At 32.9% G+C, this 22,328-nt stretch overlaps 1 protein-coding gene across 2 annotated transcripts in view; it reads left to right on the plus strand.

Annotated features, from left to right (window-relative positions):
• The window catches only part of LOC149795588 (protein mono-ADP-ribosyltransferase PARP14-like), a 120,505-nt gene that overhangs the window by 62,496 nt on the left and 35,681 nt on the right, over nucleotides 1-22,328 (plus strand). For both annotated transcript variants that reach the window (XM_089965424.1, XM_089965423.1), the window contains 3 exons: nucleotides 2,858-3,079; nucleotides 10,612-10,750; nucleotides 17,225-17,329. In XM_089965424.1, coding sequence (XP_089821550.1) covers nucleotides 2,858-3,079; nucleotides 10,612-10,750; nucleotides 17,225-17,329 — 466 coding nt within the window. The remainder of the gene's footprint in view (nucleotides 1-2,857; nucleotides 3,080-10,611; nucleotides 10,751-17,224; nucleotides 17,330-22,328) is intronic.

The raw sequence follows: 22,328 nt of genomic DNA on the forward strand, positions 1-22,328 counted from the left end.
GTTATTCAAACTCGTATCCAGCTCAAATCACCATGTTTAGTATTCCCATCAGTTTCCGTTATGCAACGATTCATTGGGCAAGTACAAAATTTTAAACTTTAGAAAGCTCTTTACAGTGATCATCCTTTAAACAATAAATGGAACAAATACTTATTAAGTAGAAAGCTCATTGCGGAATGGGACTGGATAGAGCATTATTTAAAAAACGTTTCGGAGACGATATTAAAAAAGGGTCCGTATTGAGGAAAATCAGATTCAGGTCAGAAGAAAACAAAATTCTGATTTAAAACAGAAAACAAGAAAACTTGTTTGAGGGCAGTTAAATCCAGCAAGCCAGTCTTTCCACTTACAAATAGCAGACGCATTGTTTATAGTTTAACCAATGAGTCGATACTGTGCCATGCGCAGGAAGGATGGCACTGCCTTGTCCATGTTGTTTGTTATGATCTATGTGAGCATGGAAGCAATGCCTGATGAGGACAGCCCCTATAGTGAGATCTGGAACAATTATTTTACCCACTGACCCCACCATGGAGTGTGCATAGTTCAGCTTCAAAGCAGCTGCTGAAGAGATTTACAAGATTTTTCCACTGTCAGAATATCTGCCTCTGCTATTTGTGAGGCTGTTCTATATGGTTAAGGCTATATGGAAGATGAAGAAAAAAAAAATCCCTAACTCTGTCTACTATCACAGTTGGCAAAGAACAAAGTGATCTCGAGTTGTTGGTCAGCATCTCAGAAAGCAAATTACCAGCACAGGTTTTGTTGTACTCATACTGCACACAGTCGGAAACAAACAGTACCTACTTGCCAATCTTGGGTAAAAATATAACAATGGTGAACATGTCAACTTCACTGTTTTATAAGGTGGATGGATAGGTTCTCTACTCCACCTCTAAGTTCATGTAACACATGGTGCCTACCTCTTATATTCTAGACCTGGTGGAAAAATAGGATATTGATCATGTGTGGAAATCCATTATTGTTATTTGTGTGAATCGTTTCCAGTCTGTGGACTTTGTAGTTTTCTGGCTTTACTTTGCTCCAACATGGTATCACTGGTGCTCACTGTTAGTTGTTTATTCACACACACACTGCCTGTATTTTCCACTTGTTTACTAAGAAGCATTATTATTGTTGTATGTGAACACTTATTAGTTGTTATTTTCCATCATTTTTATTCTTTTTGTTATTTCATTTAAAACATTAAAATGAATGTTCAAAGTGCAAGAGATACAAAGTCAGCACGGATACACATGACATCAGGTGTATTACTACTACCTAACTGAAACCATCCAAGACATATGATGGTGATCAGAGATTACATTCTTTGGCTTTTACGTTCAAAGACCTTTCATCCCAAATATTTCAGTTTGACCTGGTGCATCCTATATCGGCAGCAATGTGGTCCTTCAAGACCTGTTGTTCTGCTTCTGCTGGATCAGTAAAAGTGAACATAACTCTATCCTCTACCTGATGAAAGATGTTACAGCTGCTTCATTACAGTAGGCAACCAGAGACAGGGCCATCTTTGGGAATATAACCCTCTGCTTCTTTTGCCTATTCTATCAGTGTATTATGATTGTGTAACATACTTGAAATTCAAATCAAGTTTTTGAGTAAAATATATTTCTTCCATTATATGTGCCCAATCATTACTACAGGCATACCTTCCCAGGCCCTTGCCGCATTTACATCCCTTGAAGAGGATGCAGATCCAATGTCCATTAGTTGCAACTAATACATTGATGGAATCTGGCACAAAGTCCTCTATCTGAGACAAGTGACCACTCTTGCCTGACTTCCACCATGGCAAGCAGATGATTTTTTAATATTATTTCTTTTGCTAAAACAATCAAACAGATATGATAAAAGTCTGTTTAAATTGGAAGGGCTTGTTGTGCAAAGTAGTGTATTTACTCCTAATTCATTATAATTGGGTGAATATTATTGAGAAAAAAACAACAACAGATTTTACTTAAGATAAATGGTTTCTCTAAAAAGATTGATCAGCAATCACTGAGTTTTCAAGAAAGTCATGCTGCATTATTCAGTCAGACTTTCCAATTGCATAATTTTCCCAAAACACAAACTTTGTAGTGTCTGACTATATGTAGGAATCCTAAAAGTTGACTGCCAGAACAAGTGAACCCACATTTAGAGTGTGCATATGGCTGATACACTACAAAGGCTGTTGGCCTCTCAACACTCGGACCATGTGGTGTTAATAGTTTCACACAGCCTTTATTTCATTAGCAGACAGATTATGCTACTTTTGATTATTTACTTCTGATGATAATAATGTTTTTATTTATTCAGATTCCTACAATCCACTCAAAACAAAGTGCATTTTCAAAGGTCACTTAGAGAAGTCGTTTGTATACAAGCTATCATTAACCTTTACTTAAGGCACATTTATTTTTACTGCTTATGTAATTATGTACTGTTAAGTGCCATGTTGTTACCACATTTTATAAAAAAGGCTTAATTTGCAGGTCAGCATGCTTTTTGTCTTAAAATAGTGCTTCTCTTTTAATTAAATTTAATGTAATTAAAATTTATTTTAAAATTTAAGTTGCCAAGACTTTTAATTTTTTGCGTTCTTCAGGTCTCATTTTTATACTTAAATACTAAATTCATTTATAAGTACTACCTTTTTAAAATGCTTTGCTTGTCTCTGTTTTAAGTATCATTTGATTTGTCTCTTTGTGTATATTATTTGCACTGTATACTGTGTTTATATGACTCAAAAATAATGTTGATTTAATTTTTTTATAGTTTTATGTCATGTCAGTAAAAAGTTCAATAGAGCTTATTCCACTGTAACTAAATCTTATTTATCTTCTATTTTTTGTAGGTTCTTTCTGATGTGATAACATCAGCATTGAGGTTGGCAGCTACAAGTGGCTGTAAATCCATAGCAATGCCAGCCATGGGAACAGGATTCCTCAGGTATCCAGTAACAACAGTTGCCAAGACAATGTATGATGCTGTTGGAGACTTTGCTAAGAAGAATCCCAATACTTTGTTGACAACTGTCAAATTTGTTCTGTACTTCAAGGACAAGCCTACACAGAGTGTAAGTAAATATTTTGCACCAGTATATCCTAATATTTCTGCATACTCTGTAATTGTCTTGTGATTCACAATTGTTGGACAAAATTTGATCTCTTACAAGATGAATGTACTAAAGCAATAGTAAGGCAGCTAGAAAAACCACTTAGCCACCATTTAAGAATTGTAGCTTGAGGGGACATTTAGAGTTTACCAGTGTATAGTTAAACTGAATGATTTTACTTGCAGTCTGGTATAGATGATATTTTAATTCAAGGATGCAGGCATTGGGATAATCACATCTGTGTCAAGCATGTGCATGCAGTGACATTATTGAGGCATTTTCTGCTCTGACACAGTAATTTTGCATGGTAAATTTTCTGTAGTATTTTATCCCTAGTTAATGAAAGTTGTTAAAGTGCATGATTTTATAGACTAAAACTGTCATGAATATTAGTAATGTTAGGGTTAATTATTTCTTCACAGAGCAACACTAGATTTTTAACCATAAAATGTGATATCCAAAGACTATTCATTATCCATTATCAGAGAGTGGGAAACTTGAAGTTAAGTTGCCTAGTCCTTGATACATTATGTTGATATATTTCTGGATCATAGTGACTACTGATATTTAAGGATACCTGTACTTAAAAAGCCTACAAACTTCTAGACATTTTATTTTCTTAAACTTTAATGTCACCTTGTTTCTCAGAGGTTTGCAAATTTTATTGGAATACATACAGTTTTAGTGACTATACATTATTATAAAGGATGTAATAAGTGCTTTCAGGAAGTTAGAAGGACACAAACAATTAGAAATGTTGCATTTATTACTGTAAAATTAGATTAAATCATTAAATTAGTTCAGAGTTTTCAAGGTTTTGAAATTTTGCATGTGAATTAAATAATGATAATCAATTTCTGTTGTTCCTCATCTTTCATAAACATATTATATATACTTAGATTTCTGAGCACTAAAAATCTAATTGGTATTACTCAAACCAAAATTGCAAGATTGCAGCAAACTTGCAATATATGCTTAGATTTGAAACCACACAAGCTTGCCAATTACAACATAAGCTGACATTTGAAACCTTGCAAGCTTGCCAATTACAAGCTTATACAATCATGCCAATTACAAGCTTGTGCAAGCTTACTAATTGCAATATCAGCTTAGAATTGAAACTGCACAAGCTTACCAATTACAAGCTTGCACAAGCTTGCCAATTACAAGGTTGTGCAAGCTTGCCAATCATGAGGTTGTGCAAGTTTACCAATTATGAACTTGCACAAGCTTACCAATTTAAAGTTTGCACACGCTTACTAACTACAAGCTTGTGCAAGGTTGCAAACAAAGCTGACCTTAGCTAGCTGCATCAGAAGAACTAATAAGGCATCGATTAAATTATTCTATACATGGTTACATACCTCCATTTTTCTAGCTCTTGGTGTGCGAAAAGTATGTGTTAAAATGAAAATGTTAATATAAGGTGAACAATAATTAGCATGAGATCTTACTGTTAATAACTGACAGTTTTTTTCTTCTCCTGGCAGCAGATTGTCATTGAAACAAATATATGACAATTCTTTCAAAAACTTAATGACAGAAGTTAATATTACAAGATTTACTGAGACTATATTTGATGGTGCATCCATTGTTGGTAAATAGCATTTACAAGTACTTGACATCAAATATCTTGCTGTATTAAGTTATTCTGTAAATAACTTGCAGTCAGCAGTTACTATCTATTTTACACCTGGATTTTACTAAATGGAATTCTTTATCCAGTCTTCCATTCCCTGAAAAAATGACTGCACAATTAATTGAGTGTACAATCACTTAAAGAATTTTCTTTATGCAACAAAACTCAATTGTTTCTCTAACATGTATAATATTTGTAAAAATTTGAAAATTAGAAAAAAGACATTTGTAGAAAAAGTAACATTTCATATTTGCCTTGGTCAAGAAATAATTCAGTTTATTTTGAAATATATTATCTGTGGCACCATATTTGTTTATGGCTGTGTGCTGATTTGCTTAAAAAGATGGGTCTAGTCCATTCATACAGCAACTTTAACACTTCAGTTTGTCATCAATGAATAGTTTTGGCAATGTCTTATTAACAACAATAAAACAAAACATTTAAGTTTTGATGTTTTTTGTCCTTCTTGGTCTCTCCACCATTTAGTTTGGCCATATAACTTCATATGGGCACATCATTGGAAACTATATATTGTAATTAATTCTAACTCATGTATTTAAATTAAATCATATATTTAAATTACGTCATTGTAATTACAAATAGGTATAAATAGTTAATTAATTACAATGTCTAGTTTCTGCCATGCCCTTTTGAAGTCATGTGATGAAAATACATTGAATATTTCTTTCCATCCAAAAATACACTTTCAAATATGAAAACATTAATGTATCGCTTAAAACCAATGTTAAATGCAAATCTACTGAAAAATGGAGAATATATGGTTCGAATAAGAGGCATCACAGTAACCAAAGAATAAAAATGGTACTAATAGCTGCCTCGCTAGGCGTTCAGCATTAAGAAGTTAGTTTTAGAACTGGTCAGCCTCATGTCAAGATAATGTGAATGGGTGGGACATGATGCTTCATGTCTGTGGTATGATGCCCCAGTGCTAGACATCACTATAAGCTGCCACACTGCAGACATTGTAGCGATATGAGGGAAAATTTTTTAAAGCTATATTAAAAATCCAAATACCCCCCAACAGAGTTCTCATTTCTCTGTATTCTGTCCAAAAGGAGAAATCACTCTCCCTAAAATTAAAGTCTAGCTTGACCCCCCAGCTATTTGTTTCATACCATTTGCACAATGTATATCAAATACAATATCATTCAGTTATAATTACAGACCATTATTGTGAAAAACTAAATTATCTTTCTGAACTACAAATGCTATAAATGTTGTAATTAGAAGAGAAGGATGAAGAGAAGAAGATGTAAAGAGAGAGAGTTTCACTGTCAGTTTTCAGTATTATGTCTTACAGAAATCCCAAATTAATTCAAGACTCTAAATGGTTTGATTAAAAAACTTAAATTTGTGATCGATAGTGACTTGTCAGCTGATATAAGTTGTTTATCTTGACAAAAGCCCTGATTTAAAAAAAGCCAAAGATAAAATGACTGTCCATTACATTTATGTTCTCTTTCCATCTTTTACAGTTCTATTTTTAGACTAAAATTTGATCATCTGGGTGATTGATTGCCTAGTCAAAGTCTATATCCCCTCAAAAGTGTGTATCTGTTTGCACATGCACATGCAACATGTTGGTTCTCTGCACCATTAATGATCATGGTTCTTGTATTGTAAGCCTTAATCTAATTAGCTTTGTAATATCACTTGACATTTAAAGTAATCAGTCATTCCACACTGGATTAGAACTGATACGCACCAACAGCTGGTTTATATTATACATTCACTTAGGTTTATGTTCCCTGAGGCCCTTTTAAGGAGAGTATAACAATGCACATTATATGAAGATAGCAATAATTACTGTTTATTTTGACATGTTTAGTATTAAAATACTAAATTCCATTATCTATTAGAAACACATACATGCTCATGATATCTCTTCTTAAATACCCAAATATTTTCAGCAGATTTTATATGTAGTGGAAGCTTGTTCCGCAGAACTGTACCAGAGTATTGGAAGCTCTTTCTAAATTGCTCTGTTCTTGGTTTTGGTGCTAGAAGGTTTCCATGTGATATTGATCTCAACTGGTATTGTGTTGAAAACGGCCTGAATAAGTCCTGAAGATGCTCTGGTGCAGTTCCATGTAGACGTTTATATAAAAGAACTGCCTTGTGAAAATCTGTCCTGTCATATATTGTGAACCCTTTGAGTTCTGTAAATAATGCTTTTGAGGGATGATCAATAGATGCATATAAAATTATGCGTGCTACTCATTTCTGAAGTTTATAAATCCTGTCAAGCTCAGATCTAGCAGTTTCCCCATACATTAGAACAATAATCCATTGTTGGAAGAATATATGACTTGTAGCATAGATTGTGAGTTTCCATAGGTAAATATTTCTTGATTCTGCCAAGTAGGGCAATTTAGAATGACAGTGTTTTACAGAGCTTATCAATATGGTCATTCCATAATAAATTATTATCTATGGACACACCTATATCCCTTTCATGTTTGGCATTTTCTAATGGATGATTATTTATTGCAAGAGATAGTTCTGGGTTCCCTGACTTGTGTAGTTTTTGTGATGTCCCCAAAATCATACATTTTGTTTTACCCTCATACATTTTGTTTTGCCCTTGTTTTGTGTATTTTTGTTTTACCATCCTATTTTGTTGTGCCCAGTTTTGGACTCTGATAAGGGCTGAGTTTAATCTTGTTTGGATAACTTCACTATCAGAACTAGATGTATAAAAGGTTGCATCATCTGCAAACAAATCTGTATTCGTGGATTCAGTATTTAATGGTAGATCATTGATATAGATAAGGAAGAGGAGAGGGCCTAAAACTGAGCCTTGAGGGACCCCTGAATGAATAGTGTGAGTTTGAGAACTAATATTGCCAATGCTTACTTGCTGAGACCTTTGATTTAGGTATGATCTAAACCAGTTGAAAGAAGGATTGTTGAAGCTGTAACTGTTCAACTTGTGCAGCAGAATTTAATCATCAACACAAAGGTTTTCATGAAGTCAAGAAAAACAATCTTAGTCATATGTCCATTATCCATTTCCTTCAGCCAAAGATCAGTTAATTTGGTAAGTTCTGTTTGGCATGAGTGGTACTTTCTAAATCCTGATTGCGCTTTATGAAATAGAGAGTATGTTTAAAAAAATTTATAGGCCTGAATGGCTACATGCTTTTCAAATAATTTTGACAATACAGGTAGAATTGATATTGGTCTGTAACTCCTTGGATCCTTCTTTTCTCTTTTCTTAAAGATAGGTGTAACCTTTGCACATTTCAGTGTTTCTGGAAAATTACCACTCATTATACTTAAGTTTATGATATGCATTATTGACTTTGTTATTACTGGTGCAGCAATTTTAAGAATTTGTGGACCAATGTCAACATGAAGACCTGGCCACTCTATGAGCTTCTTGAACCTGTAACCAGAAAATCCTGTTTACTATGTATCTTTTAGAATCATACAAATAAATACATTATTTAAAAGATGGAATAATTGAATTTCTCAACCACGACATTAAAATGGAGATTGTTGTTAATGTCACTTGACTATTGGACTTCCGATGTTGTTGTTTGAGATTTGTGAAGTGACTAGTAATGCAAATGGCAAGTACCCGGTCAGGTTTCATCAATGCCTTAGTTTTAACTAGTCTGTCAGTGGATTAAAGACATATTGATTATAATACTTGCCATTTTTGAGAAAATAAATCATTTTCCTATCCATTTCATGTGGGTATAAGTCGATATAACATAAGTTTAAATTTTCTAGGCCCGCTGGTAAGTGACTACCATATGTCGCTACAGCACAGTAGTGGCAAATTCCAAATTTTCTATATGCAGTTGCAATGACCCCACACCCCAACCTAATATGAAAAATGGGGTGTGAATTTTTGGAGGAAACCTGGATTAGAAAACGGACTGCTATTTGTTTTAAACCAGATTTGTAGTCCAAATTATTGAATCTCAGAGCTGAAATGAGAAGTGAGAAATTGTTGTCCCTTGTATTGTATATTAAAAAACAATTCGAGCCCCTGTATTAATACAGGTTTGGGGACTGGTTTAACGAATTACAAGAAGACAAGTTGATATGACAGAAAATTCAGTCCTTGTTTATACAACAGTATATAATTTTGAAGTTCTTTTGTCAAAATATAAATCAACCCTTTTGAAAATGTTTTTTAAATGATGGATTTTTAACCAAATTGTCTTAACAAGACTAGATTGTTTGAAAAATCTTGTTTAGGATTTTATTGGCACAGATAAATTCTGGGTTAAACTCTCTTCGTTACAAAACAAGATTCTAATTATTTTCGTTTATTGTTTTTTTTTATATACTGTAATAGGCAATACTTACTTTCTATAAGCAAAATAAAGTTAGAATTTTTATTTTGTACATTGAAATGACTTTACATGCCAATTTATAGGAATATAATCAAACTTGTTTCATATGATACATTTTGTGGTTTTGTACATGATTATCTTTTCTGGCTAAGATGTTTTGGAGAGTCTTGAAAGAAAACCATCTTTAGATTTAGAAAATGCATGTTTTATGATCTAAACTGTTCTTTAATTCCATTCAGTAATGGTCATATGTGAACCTTGAAAAAATTAATTTCATCCTGGAAAAACCCTGAAAATGACATGGAAATTTATCTTTAGAAAAGCGTGGGAACCATGTCTAGAGTTTGTTCCTTGACCAATTAAACTTTGTGGGTGGTTTACACTTTGGGCAGTAATGAAAACTATAGATTCAGTGGTCATGGTCAAGGTGAGTTTAACAAGAAATTAATGGTTTCTATACAGCAAGTTAATCATTGAGACCTAATGATAAATAATCTCCAGTCAACCACATCCTGCCTACATAGAGGACTATTAAATATGGGGTAGGTGTATAGTGTACTTCATGGTAATTCTTGTTTTTCTGACTGAATAGCAATAAGAATACTAGTTAAATGCAGTCTCATTGTTAATAACGTTATAGTACTGTAGTTAGCAATGAAATGGGCTTTGGTCCTGATTTTATACTGAATTCTTTAGAAAATGTGAATATGTAAAACAATATGAAAATGTGTTATATATATATATATATATATATATATATATATATATATATATATATATATATATATATATATATATATATATATATATATATATATATATTGCCAACCTGTTTGAAAACAGTGTCACTAGACGTACCTATAGCCAGTACTGTATACAAAAACATCCCCCACAGATATAAATAAGCAAGTCTTCATAACATACTTGATCATGTAGCCATTACAAAATATCCAGGGGTTATATTCTTTCTTATATTTCAGTGACAATATTAATACATAATTCATGCCACTTAGGGTCATTATTTTACGCTGACAAAGAAAATGCACAAGAAGCAATGGAATAAATCTTCATGATGCCATATCAACACTAGTCAGTGAATAGAAATGTCCAGCAAGCTTTGCTCCTAGCTTTTTTCCTATTTTGTTATTTTGCAAGAAAATTTTCTGGATAACATTGACAATCTTATAATAGAGTACTCACCATACTTAATATATTCCTTCTTTCTGTGCAAGGTGGAACTCTTTGGTTCAAAATATCTCAAGAAAGAAATCTAAGCACAGCAAATTTCTTACTCCATTAAAAATTTATGTCAACAAATGAAATATCTTTGAGGTATGATGCACATTGTACTCATTTTCTATTGTACTCATTTTCTATTGTACTCATTTTTATTGTGCTCCTTTTTTTGTACTCGTATTTCATTGCACTCATTTTTTTTATTGATCTCGTATGTTACTCATTTTTGTACTCATTTTTTATGCTCATTTTTTATTGTACTCATTTGCTCTATTTTTTTATTCAAGGCCTTTGAAGGTTACCTGAAAAGAACCATTTTGAGATCCAGTACCAGGAAAGGCAGGAAGATTGCTGGACATGATGTTAGGAAGCTCCAAGACAATAAGTCTGGTATCAAAATCAACCCAGATGACTCTGGAAATTTGTGTAAGCCTCTGCTATGTTCTGTTTATATATATATATCTGTGTAAGGCTGTTCCTTTTATTTGATTGCTACCAGGTCAAAACAGTCATTCTCATCTTCCCCATGAAATTCCCAGTATAAAAGTCATTTATTAAATGGTCTTCTGCTTTATGTGGTCATTGGCCAAGAAGTTGACAATTTGAATGAATAATTAGCTGGAAAAAAAATTCTTCACACAAATTAAAAAAAAGGTTAAGATTGAGCTCAAAAAATATGTGAGTTTCCTATTGCACTGGTTTTAAAATTCGGTAAGTGGCTAGGATTTTTTAGGCATTATATATATTATAATGATTGGTATATATAATATGCTAAGCACTTCAAGCACTGGGCAAAACTGACTCGGTTAGATGCACAAATCAATTTCAGTCAATTTCAGGAATTTGGGGGTTTTAGGGTCATCAACAAAAAACGGGGATGGTTGGCCAACCAGAAATACACATTTTGTTTTTGGCCTTGAATGCCTATTTCAAATTTCAATACTGCTCAAAGTAATAATAGCAACAACAAAAAAAAACCCAGTAAAAATAATATTTATAATATTGGTTCAGAAACAGGGGTCCCGAGTGGCCGAGTGGTCTAAAGCGCTCTCCGTTATGGATCACTGCCATCTCACCTCTGTCTGAGTGGGTTCGAGTCTCGAATTTGGCCAAGGTGGGTATGTGAGAAAGCTTGCCAGTAGCTTCTCGAGGGTCGGTGGTTCTTTCTGGGGATTTCCTATGTTCTTCTTCCACCATTAATACTGGCCGCCATTTATAGCCTATCATGTGCTGAAAAATGGCGTTAAACCCAACAACAACAACAAGGTTCAGAAACAAAGTTTACTAGTTGAACCTCCACCCAGAGAACACCTATGTTATTGGTCAGCTTGGTCTTTTTGTCATGGGTGATAACTTAAGATCATTTTGACTGTATGTTAATGTCTAATTTATATATTAATTTTTGTCCTCAGAATCTGGAGTGACTGCAAAAAGGATAATAAGAGAGCTGCTAAACACATTCGATCTTGTTTTTGTGCTTAGTTAAGATAGTGTGGGGGTTGCAAACAGAGTCATGGGTGCCATAACTCTAGGATGCATTTTCGATTCTTGTTAGGGGAAGAATTACAATTCTGTTAAAAATAGGATAATATTTTTCTCCTTGTAATTTTCACATAATGTCATTATGCATCCTCCTGTATGATCTAGGGAGAGGTCTGTCCACTTCATTGTGGCTTTGCAACTCGCAATAATAACTTCTGTATGTCTTGGTTTCTGTCACAGGAATCTGGTGTGACTGGGAATTTCAAGGAGATTTGATTACTAGGTTGCCAAGCAAATAAGTCTGCTATGCATGAATGCCAGTATTCATTGCAAGTTGCGTCATTTTCTGGTAATATGCACTTAGTCAATAGGGTATGGTCTTTGTGCAAACAGGAAAAGTGATGCATGCCATAACTTGTAGAGGTTCAGTTTTCTGTAGGGGAATATATAGATTCATACCGGTACTAAAATTCTCTAACCTGTATATTTATATAGTTTGTATGTGTGTGTACATAGTTATAAATTTGTGCAGATATCTCTTTCTGACCTATATTTATCACTGAATGCTTGTTTCTGGTAAATGTACAAAGCAGAAATAGCTTTGTTTGAGATAAAGTATGAAATGAAGATGGACATTGATTATATCTTTTTCAATTTGGATGGTCAGCTATTGTAGATAATATTTTACAAAGTAAGTAACATTTAATTTTGAAGGGATGCTGTTGAGGTGGGGACATCGGACATTTAGCTGTTGTCATGTTTCTGATTGTTTCTTATTCATCCATTCTTCTATTGGTCCAAATGACATCCTGTTACAAAATCTCTTGTTGCAGATTTGATGGATTGGTTAAACTTGGTAGATGATGTCATGATTATCTTTAAATTTGCATATCACTAGGTCTACAATCTTTGCATGTTTTAAGGAATTTTTATCTCTTTACTAGCTATAAATTCTGCATCATGAGTGTTTTGCACTAGAGATTCTTTTCCTGTTCTGGAGACAGCATGTTCCATCTGTAGTTACTATCCATATCATTGCCATCCCTATGGTAACACACACTCAATTAATACAGTTATGTAACAGCCCCAAAAATCAAGTAATCTAATGACTCATGTAGCATGCTAGAAGACAATGTGCAAAACTTTTCTGGTGTAGTAATTAATTATAGAGACGGTAATAGTAATAGTATATGGTGTATCACTAGCAGAAGAATAAAATGCCTATTTGATGTCAAATAATTAATTTTGTACAAATGGAATTGCATTCGTTGGTTTTGGACAGTATTTCACCTTCACATCAGTCTGATTCTAAATGACACTAGTTTTAATACTAAAACTCAATGGTCCAATCCTTTTGCATTCTGTCGCAAATGCAGTTACTTTAAATGTTAAAAATGAAACTTGAAAGTCTATGCTTAATTATGGTTCACTATGTCTGGGTAGGAATGGGCTTTTAAGTGGCAAGTCTCAGTAGTAGTCATATCATGCCAAAACTTCATGAGATAAGACTGATAATGAATCAAAAGTCCATGTCTTAGGTTCATGTGAAAATTTTCTCTGCATAGATGTATGAAATAATGAGCTTGGGATAGAGGGACATGAAATTTGAGGAAAAGACAGAATAGAAAATATTGATAAGGGGGTGGGTGATAATTGGATGATTATGTCATAGGGTCCAATCTGTTCCATATTCAGGGTGAAAGATATAACATACACTATCATTATAGCTCTATGGCATGTATTTATGATCAAAGAATGAAAGAGAGAATATAATCCAAGTTTGCCTAATATAGGTAAGATTATCAATAAATATTGGGATTTATTAAACTTATGTAAAGCAAGTGTTAAATCGCTACATGAAAGCAAACCCACACTTGCTTATAAAAGGACTAAAAATCTGAAAGATTTCCTAACTAATTCCAAATTAGAAAAACCATCATATAAAATAGGATCATCAACTAAATGTAATAGACCTAGATGTTCACACTGTTCATTTATTAATGAAAATACTTCTTTCTATAGTAATAATACGAAAGAAATTTTTAATATGCGTTGTGACATTAATTGTGCAACATCAAATGTTATTTATTTGATAACGTGCAAAAAATGTGGCATCCAATATGTTGGACAAACCAGTCAACAAATATCTAAACGTATGAACCAACATAGATCAGATAAAAAAAATTATATCGATCAATCATTTTCATCTCATGTTGCCGCACATTTTAACAAAAATTCCCATACATTGCAAGATTTCTCCTTCCAACCTATTGTTAAAGCTGATTCTGAAATGGAACGTCTACTAAAGGAAACCTATTGGATTCACCGTCTTAATACGGTATATCCAAAAGGTCTAAATTCAAAAACACTATATGACATTTAGTAATTTTTTATTAATTTTTAATTTTTTTTTTTTTTTTTTTCTGAATTATGTCCCCTGTTTACAATTAGATATGAATATTTCATATTATTTTACTTTGCAGAAAATCTTAATTGGTAAAAGTATAATCTAATAACATAAAAATATGTTTACTAATTCTTTAAAAATGAAATTGAATTTTTAATTAATTATCAATATAATATGATTAATTATTTATAAAACACTTGATAGTAGCCATAATGCACACCATATTTGTATTATATTTTTATTAAATAAATTGAGTTCTGATAACCACTTTCACAGCTATAAAGATTATACTAGTGTATATGTTGATTACATTTATCTTTGTAATTTTTTTAATTTTTTTTTTTTTTTGTAATTTATTTTCTCTTTTTTTTTTTTTTTTTAATAATAAGCATGTATTATACATAATACTAATGTTACTAAAACTGTTTATCTCTATTTGTTAATAAATGGTATAAAGAGAGAAAGAGGCAGACCTGAAATTGAAATTACAAATTGTACATGTTCTTGTCTAGTATAAAGTGAATTACATAAATTTTAAATAAATCATCTAGTTTCTCTTTTACTTTATAGGAACTTTAAATATACAACCTGACAATTCATATTTGATATTTAGATACAACCTGACAATACATATTTGATATTTAGATACAACCTGACAGTAGATATCTGATATTTAGATACAACCTAACACATACTCAGATACAGATTTGAAATTAGATTAGAACAATATTAACAAATAACATTTATAATTAAAAAGTTAAATGGCTGTGCATTATTCTGAAATAAATTAATTACACAAAGTAAATATACAAATAAAATAAAACATCACACTAATCTGCCAGATGGATTTCTAGTAGCAATCTATAAAAATGACTGCCATTGAGAATTTTTTTATTCAGAACTAATAATGTCTTTGACATATACATGCCTTTGATGAGATAAGATGATATATATAGTCTTTTCTCATCGAAGGCAATAGGTGCCCCGAGTGGCCGAGTGGTCTACAGCGCTCATTGTTACGGATCACTGCCATCTCACCTCTGTCTGCGTGAGTTCGAGTCTCAGGCTCGGCTAACGTGGGTACGTGATAAAGCCTGCCAGTAGCTTCTCATGGGTCGGTGGTTCTTCCCGGGGTTTTCCAGGGTTCTTCCTCCACCAATTATACTGGCCGCCATGTATAGCCTATCTTGTGCTGAAAAATGGCGTTAAACCATACAACAACAACAAAATCAAAGGCAATACATTAAGTCCACACTGCCACCAGATGCATCATTCTATTGGACTGAGACATTTTAAACTAGAGTTTGCTTGAGATCATGATCTAGAGGTTGTTGTGATGGGGAATTCAACATGGACTGTGTACAATGGCTAAGCATGACTGAATCCTATGGGTTATCTCACTTGTTATTTCACTTGTTACCTCATCTACACGAGTCCCTGAAACATCATGTATGCTAATTGATCATGTTTATAGTAATAAATGACAGAATATCCTTGAAATACAGGTCCTTTATTTCTCACTAAGTGACCTTTATCCAATGTGTTAGATGCAAAGTAAATACCTTGGATGTATGTGATGCAAAGCATAATGCTGTCTGCTTTAGATGCTTAAAAATATTCATTATTGATAACGTTTTTTGATATGATTTAGCACGCTATGATCTCTTCTGTGTAGGACATCAATGTGCATACCAGTGGCATCTCCCATATGGACCTGATATATATATATATGTGTGTGTGTGTCTGTGTGTGTGTGGTCCATACAGGTGAATATATAATGTCAATTATTATTATTATTAGTTGAAACAGTTTTGAAGAAAAAAAAGTTCATTAAACTTCAGCGATTTTGGAATGAAGCTTCTGTATTGAAAGAATTTGTCTCCTGTGTGTCCATGGTAGTTGTCAAGACATGGCACCTGAAATATGGTGGCTGGCTGGAAAAATAAATAAAGCAAAATTACCATGGTTACCTGACTTTTATAACCAATTACACAATAATTTATAGTTTTTGAAATAGTAAAACAAATTGAGAACCCCAAAATAATATACTTAATGAGATGAACAATTTACCTAGCAGCACATCAAAGTCATGTGTTATGACATCAGCTTCCATTGCTTCATCGAGAAAATCCATGTTTATGGTTACATTGTGTATTTCATCACAATCACATTCAGCTCAGGGCAAAGTATTGTCAACCTTTTCCTCTGATGACATCAGAGGTGTAGAAGGATGCAGATAATCTTTGCAATGCCAGTCATTGAGCATCTCATCCCTGTGACACAGCTCTAATACAATGGCTGTGAAATGCCTAAAAAAAAATAGCAATAATAATAATAGGAACAATAGTTATAAAATAATAAGTACCAATTCCACATATGATAAGCATGACATTGGAGGGCCTGTTAATGTGGCCATATGACCTGGGAACAAACTACACATCTGTTCATTCCTTTTTTTGAGAGAGTTTGGCAAATTTTTACATTTTATTAATGAAGCTAACCCAATTGGAAACCGCATCTTGACAGTTAGTCAAGCAAGGGTGTGCAGTAAAACCATGCCAGTAGGTGGCTTCCTTTTATGAATTCAATGAATCAGTAAGAATGAATATAAATTAAGGTGGAGTTCAAATAAAACTGTATATCCTAATAGATGGTTGTAAGACAATTCCTCATTGCCATGCTTACTGAGAGTAAAAAAGCAGACAAATTGCTGATGTCAGATGGCATGTTGGTATTCACAGTGACTGAACAGTTGTTTCTTTCTTCTCACTTAAGCAAAATGATAGTGACTGAATAAAGGGTAATTAAATATATACGAAGATAGCACTAGGTACGAAACTTCTTTTTTATAGCTAGAAATCATGATTGCTTGGAGACTTGTATCTAACATCTTTATTTTTGAAATGTTGGAATGGTTTTGATATTTCTTTCTGAAATATTTCTTTTGCTTATTACACATTTGCATTGAAGGTACCAAGAAGTGTTAAAATCTAGTCTTACTTTTTTCACAGCTTGCACTGTTGGCAAAATAAAAGTACAAGTTTATGCGGGAGATATTTTAGACGAGAAAACAGATGCAATTGTGAACAGTGTTGGTGGGGATTTTTCATTTCAAGGTAAGATTAATGTACCAGTATGTAAAATTTCCAGTTGTACTGACCAATACAAGTTAGTGTATCTTACATTTCCAATGGTACTGACCAATACAAGTTAGCTTGTCTTACATTTCCAATGATACTGACCAATACAGGTTAGTATATTTTACATTTCCAATGGTGCTGACCAATACAAGTTAGTGTATCTTACATTTCCAATGCTACTGACCAATCCAAGTACAACTGTCATAAATTGTAAGGGTACTGTCCACCACAAGTTATTGTATCATAATTGTAAAAAGAGATGACATATATAGACAAGCATGTTATGTAAAAAGATCTTAGAATAGTGTAAGCTTTTAAATGCAAATTAAATATAGCTAGTTGCAAATTGTGCTGTGTTCTGATAGAATATGATATTTTCATTCAGTTCATACCTCTCTCTCTCTCTCTTAGAAGCTGAGTATTGACCACCCCTTCTGAATGTTTTGACAGCCATTTTTCAAATTGACTTCCCAAAGGGAACTGGGAAAAAAGATCACATCTTTCAGAATATGGCAAATTCACCCCCACAGGGTCTCATTACATCATCTTTAACATATAATGCTGTAAAAAATGGTGTAAAACCCCAAGAAAAGAACAAGTTAAACTAAGGATATTGTTCAGTTGATAGCGGGTGTAGGTGTATGGGTGAGTTGTTTACTTGTAACATAGATCCCTACATACAAGCGTAGTTTAAATATCAACAGAATGGACATAAACCAGTCTCCCGGCTGACGGAATTTCATCCAACCACAACATATTTATGCAGTAAATATGTGATGCCATTCTGACACAAAATGAAATTTGTTTATGTCTTCTGTAGTATTCTGTTCCAGATCAAGTACTGCAAATATCCAGTCACAAATACATTACATTAAATATGGGAATTTCTGTATCCAGTAATTCTTCTTTCACCAGAATGTTGTGGGATGCAAGAGGTCATGGATTCAAATCCCGGCCGAGTCATACCAAAGACTTATAAAAATGGTGCTAGCACCTGACTCGCTTGGTGCTCAGCATTAAGAAGTTAGTGTTAGGACTGGTCGGCCTGTTGTGAGTAGAATGTGAGTGGGTGAGAAATAATGCCTCAGTGCTAGACATCACTATAATCTGCCACTGCAGACATCATAGCGATATGTTTGGAACTTGTTAAAGCTATGTTAAAAATCCAAATCACACACACACACATATTACAACAATGTAATATTTAGTTGTGAAAATGACACTTTAGTGTAAACATAACCTGTCTACTGCACTCTAACTGATACAGTATCAAACAGTGAGACATCACATGCATTCTGTGCTGAAAAATGATCTTGTCTGTGTAAAATGTTCGTTTATTTGAAAGGACAATTGTTCTTTGATTTTTGATTTGTAAAGGTATTATTTACTTTTAAATGTTAATACTGATTCAGCTTCATTTGGGACTATTTTTACACACAACAAATGAAAGGTCTCAGACAGAATTAATAAAATGTTTCATTCTTCTTTCTATCCTTATACTTTTCAATGAAATAAAAACTATGTGATAATAAGAATCTCAAATAAGTAATGATTTAATATTAAATTTATGAAATCACTGAAGAGTGTCCAGCTTTTGCTCACCGTGGCCTACAAAGGCTGGGTATTATTCAACTCATTTCATAACTTAAATATTAAATCATTACTTATTTGACATCCTCTGTTTATGATGTTGAGTCATTATTATGATTATACTATATTCAATTGAATAGGGCTAAATTGACCCCTTTCTTCTCAATGCTGGCTGAAACACTGCTTTGCAAATCTGTAGTCTTGATTTGAGTCCAGTGTTCCACTGTCTTAAAAGTTTTTGATGCAAACTCATTCAAGAAGCTTTATGGTGCTGCCACCAAAGAAAAATTTTGGACTTTTAAAAAAAATGCAGTTTATAAAATAAATTGTTACCCTGCATTGTAAGAATTTTATATTTTTTCTTTTCCTTTTTGTGTATCTTGTAAAAAATGTTAACATCTTTATGTGTTGCATGATATCTTGTTGGACTTGTTGGACTTGTTGGACTATATGTTGACATCAATTTGAAAGAATATTTTTTTTCTAAAGCATGTTAAATTTTTGGTTCTTATCATTTTTTACTTTTAAACAGCACTGTATAGCCAATATAGTACTGATATGCCATTAAAACCTAGACATACATACACACCAGAGGTCCAAACCAGCAATATTAGCCAGACTTGATCAACAGAAAAGTTCAAATGAGTGTTTGCTATCTCAGCCTGTCAGGCATTGGACATGAATGTACCCTTAACTATCCCATGCAATTGTTTGGTCATTATTCCCACCCCCACCCCAAATTATTTAAACACTGAATGATATTATAGCACAGAACTAAATATGTGTGAAAGCTTATGTCCTGGACTTATCAAAACAACTAAAATAAAACAGTTGCCACACAGTCTGCACAATTGGACATTAACTTGGTACCTCACACCATGTGCTTTTTGTAACTACTGTTTTAACATGATACTTGGGTACATGTATGCTGACCATGGCATGTACTGAACTGTGGTATAACAAGAATGATAAAAAATTATATGAATGCATGTACACATGTTTGGGACCTGGCGGGGTTATATAAAACTCAGCTTAGAAACTTTTCTTTAAAACTGTATTGTCATCTGTTTGAGAGGTCAGTTCATATGAGTAATAATAAAACAATGATGTAACACCATTCTTTCAATACATGTCAACACTTATTTGTAATTGACAGATGCATTTTAAGCAAGTTAAGAGTAATTTAAATTGATGAAAATCTTAGTCACTTGCAAAATAAAAATGATTTGATTAAATTCCAGTTTCACTTGAGGCCCAAACATCGTGACAGAGAATGTTATTTAATAAGATCAAAATCATATATACCAATTTTAAACACATTTTGCAGTTAAATGAACATCAAGTAATTTTTGTCAATTAAATATCTCATCTTCAGTTGTACATGCAGATTAGCTACTGAATGATATTACACCATGTGCAGAATATATTTAGCAGTTTTTTAAAAGCACAAAATAGCAGAAATGATAAACTTACCATACATGCATGTATGTAGTCCATTTGAAATTCAGTGATATCTGAAACAAACACATTTGTTCACAAAAAGTACTAGTACAAATAGAATAAGTATTGTTCACTAGCACATGTGCATACCTTACTGGAAGGATTTCATGATTTTATGTTGTTCAAGACTTGATTGTTTTTTTTTTGTTGTTGCAAAGTCTGTGTTGTTTTTCAACTGCATAATCTGTTAGGCTTATTGAAGCTTTGTAGCCATGTCAGTCCTTTTTCCAATCCAGATATGGCTTTGTAGCCATGTCAGTCCTTTCTCCAATCCAAATATTACTTTGTAGCCATGTCAGTCCTTTCTCCAATCCAAATATGGCTTCGTAGCCATGTCAGTCCTTTCTCCAATCCAAATATGGCTTCATAGCCATGTCAATCCTTTCTCCAATCTAAATATGGCTTTGTAGCCATGTCAGTCCTTTCTCCAATCCAAATATGGCTTTGTAGCCATGTCAGTCCTTTCTCCAATATAAATATGGCTTTAGAAATGGCAAGAGGAGCTTCTGGCAAAGTCCTCCTAATCACTGTCAATATCAGAACCTTCTTCCTGCCAATTGAGATCTCTGTTTTAATTTTTGTCACCTTAGAAGAACAGGATGATATCAGTTTAAGCCTTACATTCAACTGTTGATCCAATGCTGAACATCAACATTCTTCAAGTAGTTTAAATTAGTCTTTCTGAACCTGAATTTGTTTTTGGTAGGACTTAGGTCACTTAAAAACATCCAACTTAACTTTCACAGAATAAGTTTTTCTTTTTCATGGACATCTCTGTTCAAAGAATAAACATTTCAATTCACTATTTATTCAGATGATGTAAATGAACAGTTTTCTGTCGTAATTCACACATAAATACTTTTTATACTGAACTCTTCTTGAATCAAACTGATTTTACAACAAAGTGACCCTTAATTGTTTTAATGGACTTTATTTGTAGCTACATTATGCAAATGATCATCTATCAGTGATTGTCTTTCTAGTGATTGGATAATGCACTTTTTGGGTGTATTGAAGCACTTACAAGGTCATTATTAATTGACACTTGGATGGCAACAGATCAGAGAATGTGACATGCTGCAGCTAATACTTTCTACTTCTGGCAAATTCCAAATTAAATACAGTGATTTTGATGTAAATTTTGCAGATGATGGTTGTACAAAATTTAAAAAAAGGGAAATTATTTTCATAATTTGTTTGGTCAAGTGGTCTATTGCATTACCACATTATATTCTGAATTGTATTATTGTAATGTGCATTTTATGGGAGTGGGGAGCTGTAAATTGTGTGTCAGTACCTATCTGGTCATTTAAACAAAATATGTGCTGCATTGTCCTTTTCAAAAAAAGAAGAAAAGATACACGTAACAACAACTAATGTTTATTATTACTGGTGTCCTCCCTCACTTGTTTGAGGGCCTAATCACATGCCAGTCAATTAAGTGTTAGTTATTTTCAAGGTAATAAGTTTATTTGCTGTCAGTTATTATTTAATTGTTAAAAACATTAAAGAGGCAAAAATTAATGTTCTTGAGCAAACATTTGTTTAGTTCTGTGAAAGAAAAATAGTATTTTGTTAAGTATTTGTTAGAAAATTAGTAAAGGAAGGAAAATACTAAAACTGAAGTAAATGTGGATCTGAAAATGACAATTTTTCCAGAGCATTTAACAGTTGTTACATTATGTAGGTTTCTTATCTGATACAGCTTACACCCCATTTAAACATTTTTGTGTAATATTTTTAAAAATATTTGACCACTACAATAATTTGCATGAAAAATGTGCAATAAGTGCAATTGTAATATCAAGACCTTTGACAATCGTATATAAATCCAAAAGGTATTTCATTGTTGCACATAAAAGGTCTGTCATTTAGCTTGACTTTA

The sequence above is a fragment of the Sinohyriopsis cumingii genome, chromosome 7 (assembly GCF_028554795.1).
Source record: "Sinohyriopsis cumingii isolate HCF-2022 chromosome 7, ASM2855479v2, whole genome shotgun sequence".
NCBI classification, from domain to species: Eukaryota; Metazoa; Mollusca; class Bivalvia; order Unionida; family Unionidae; genus Sinohyriopsis; species Sinohyriopsis cumingii.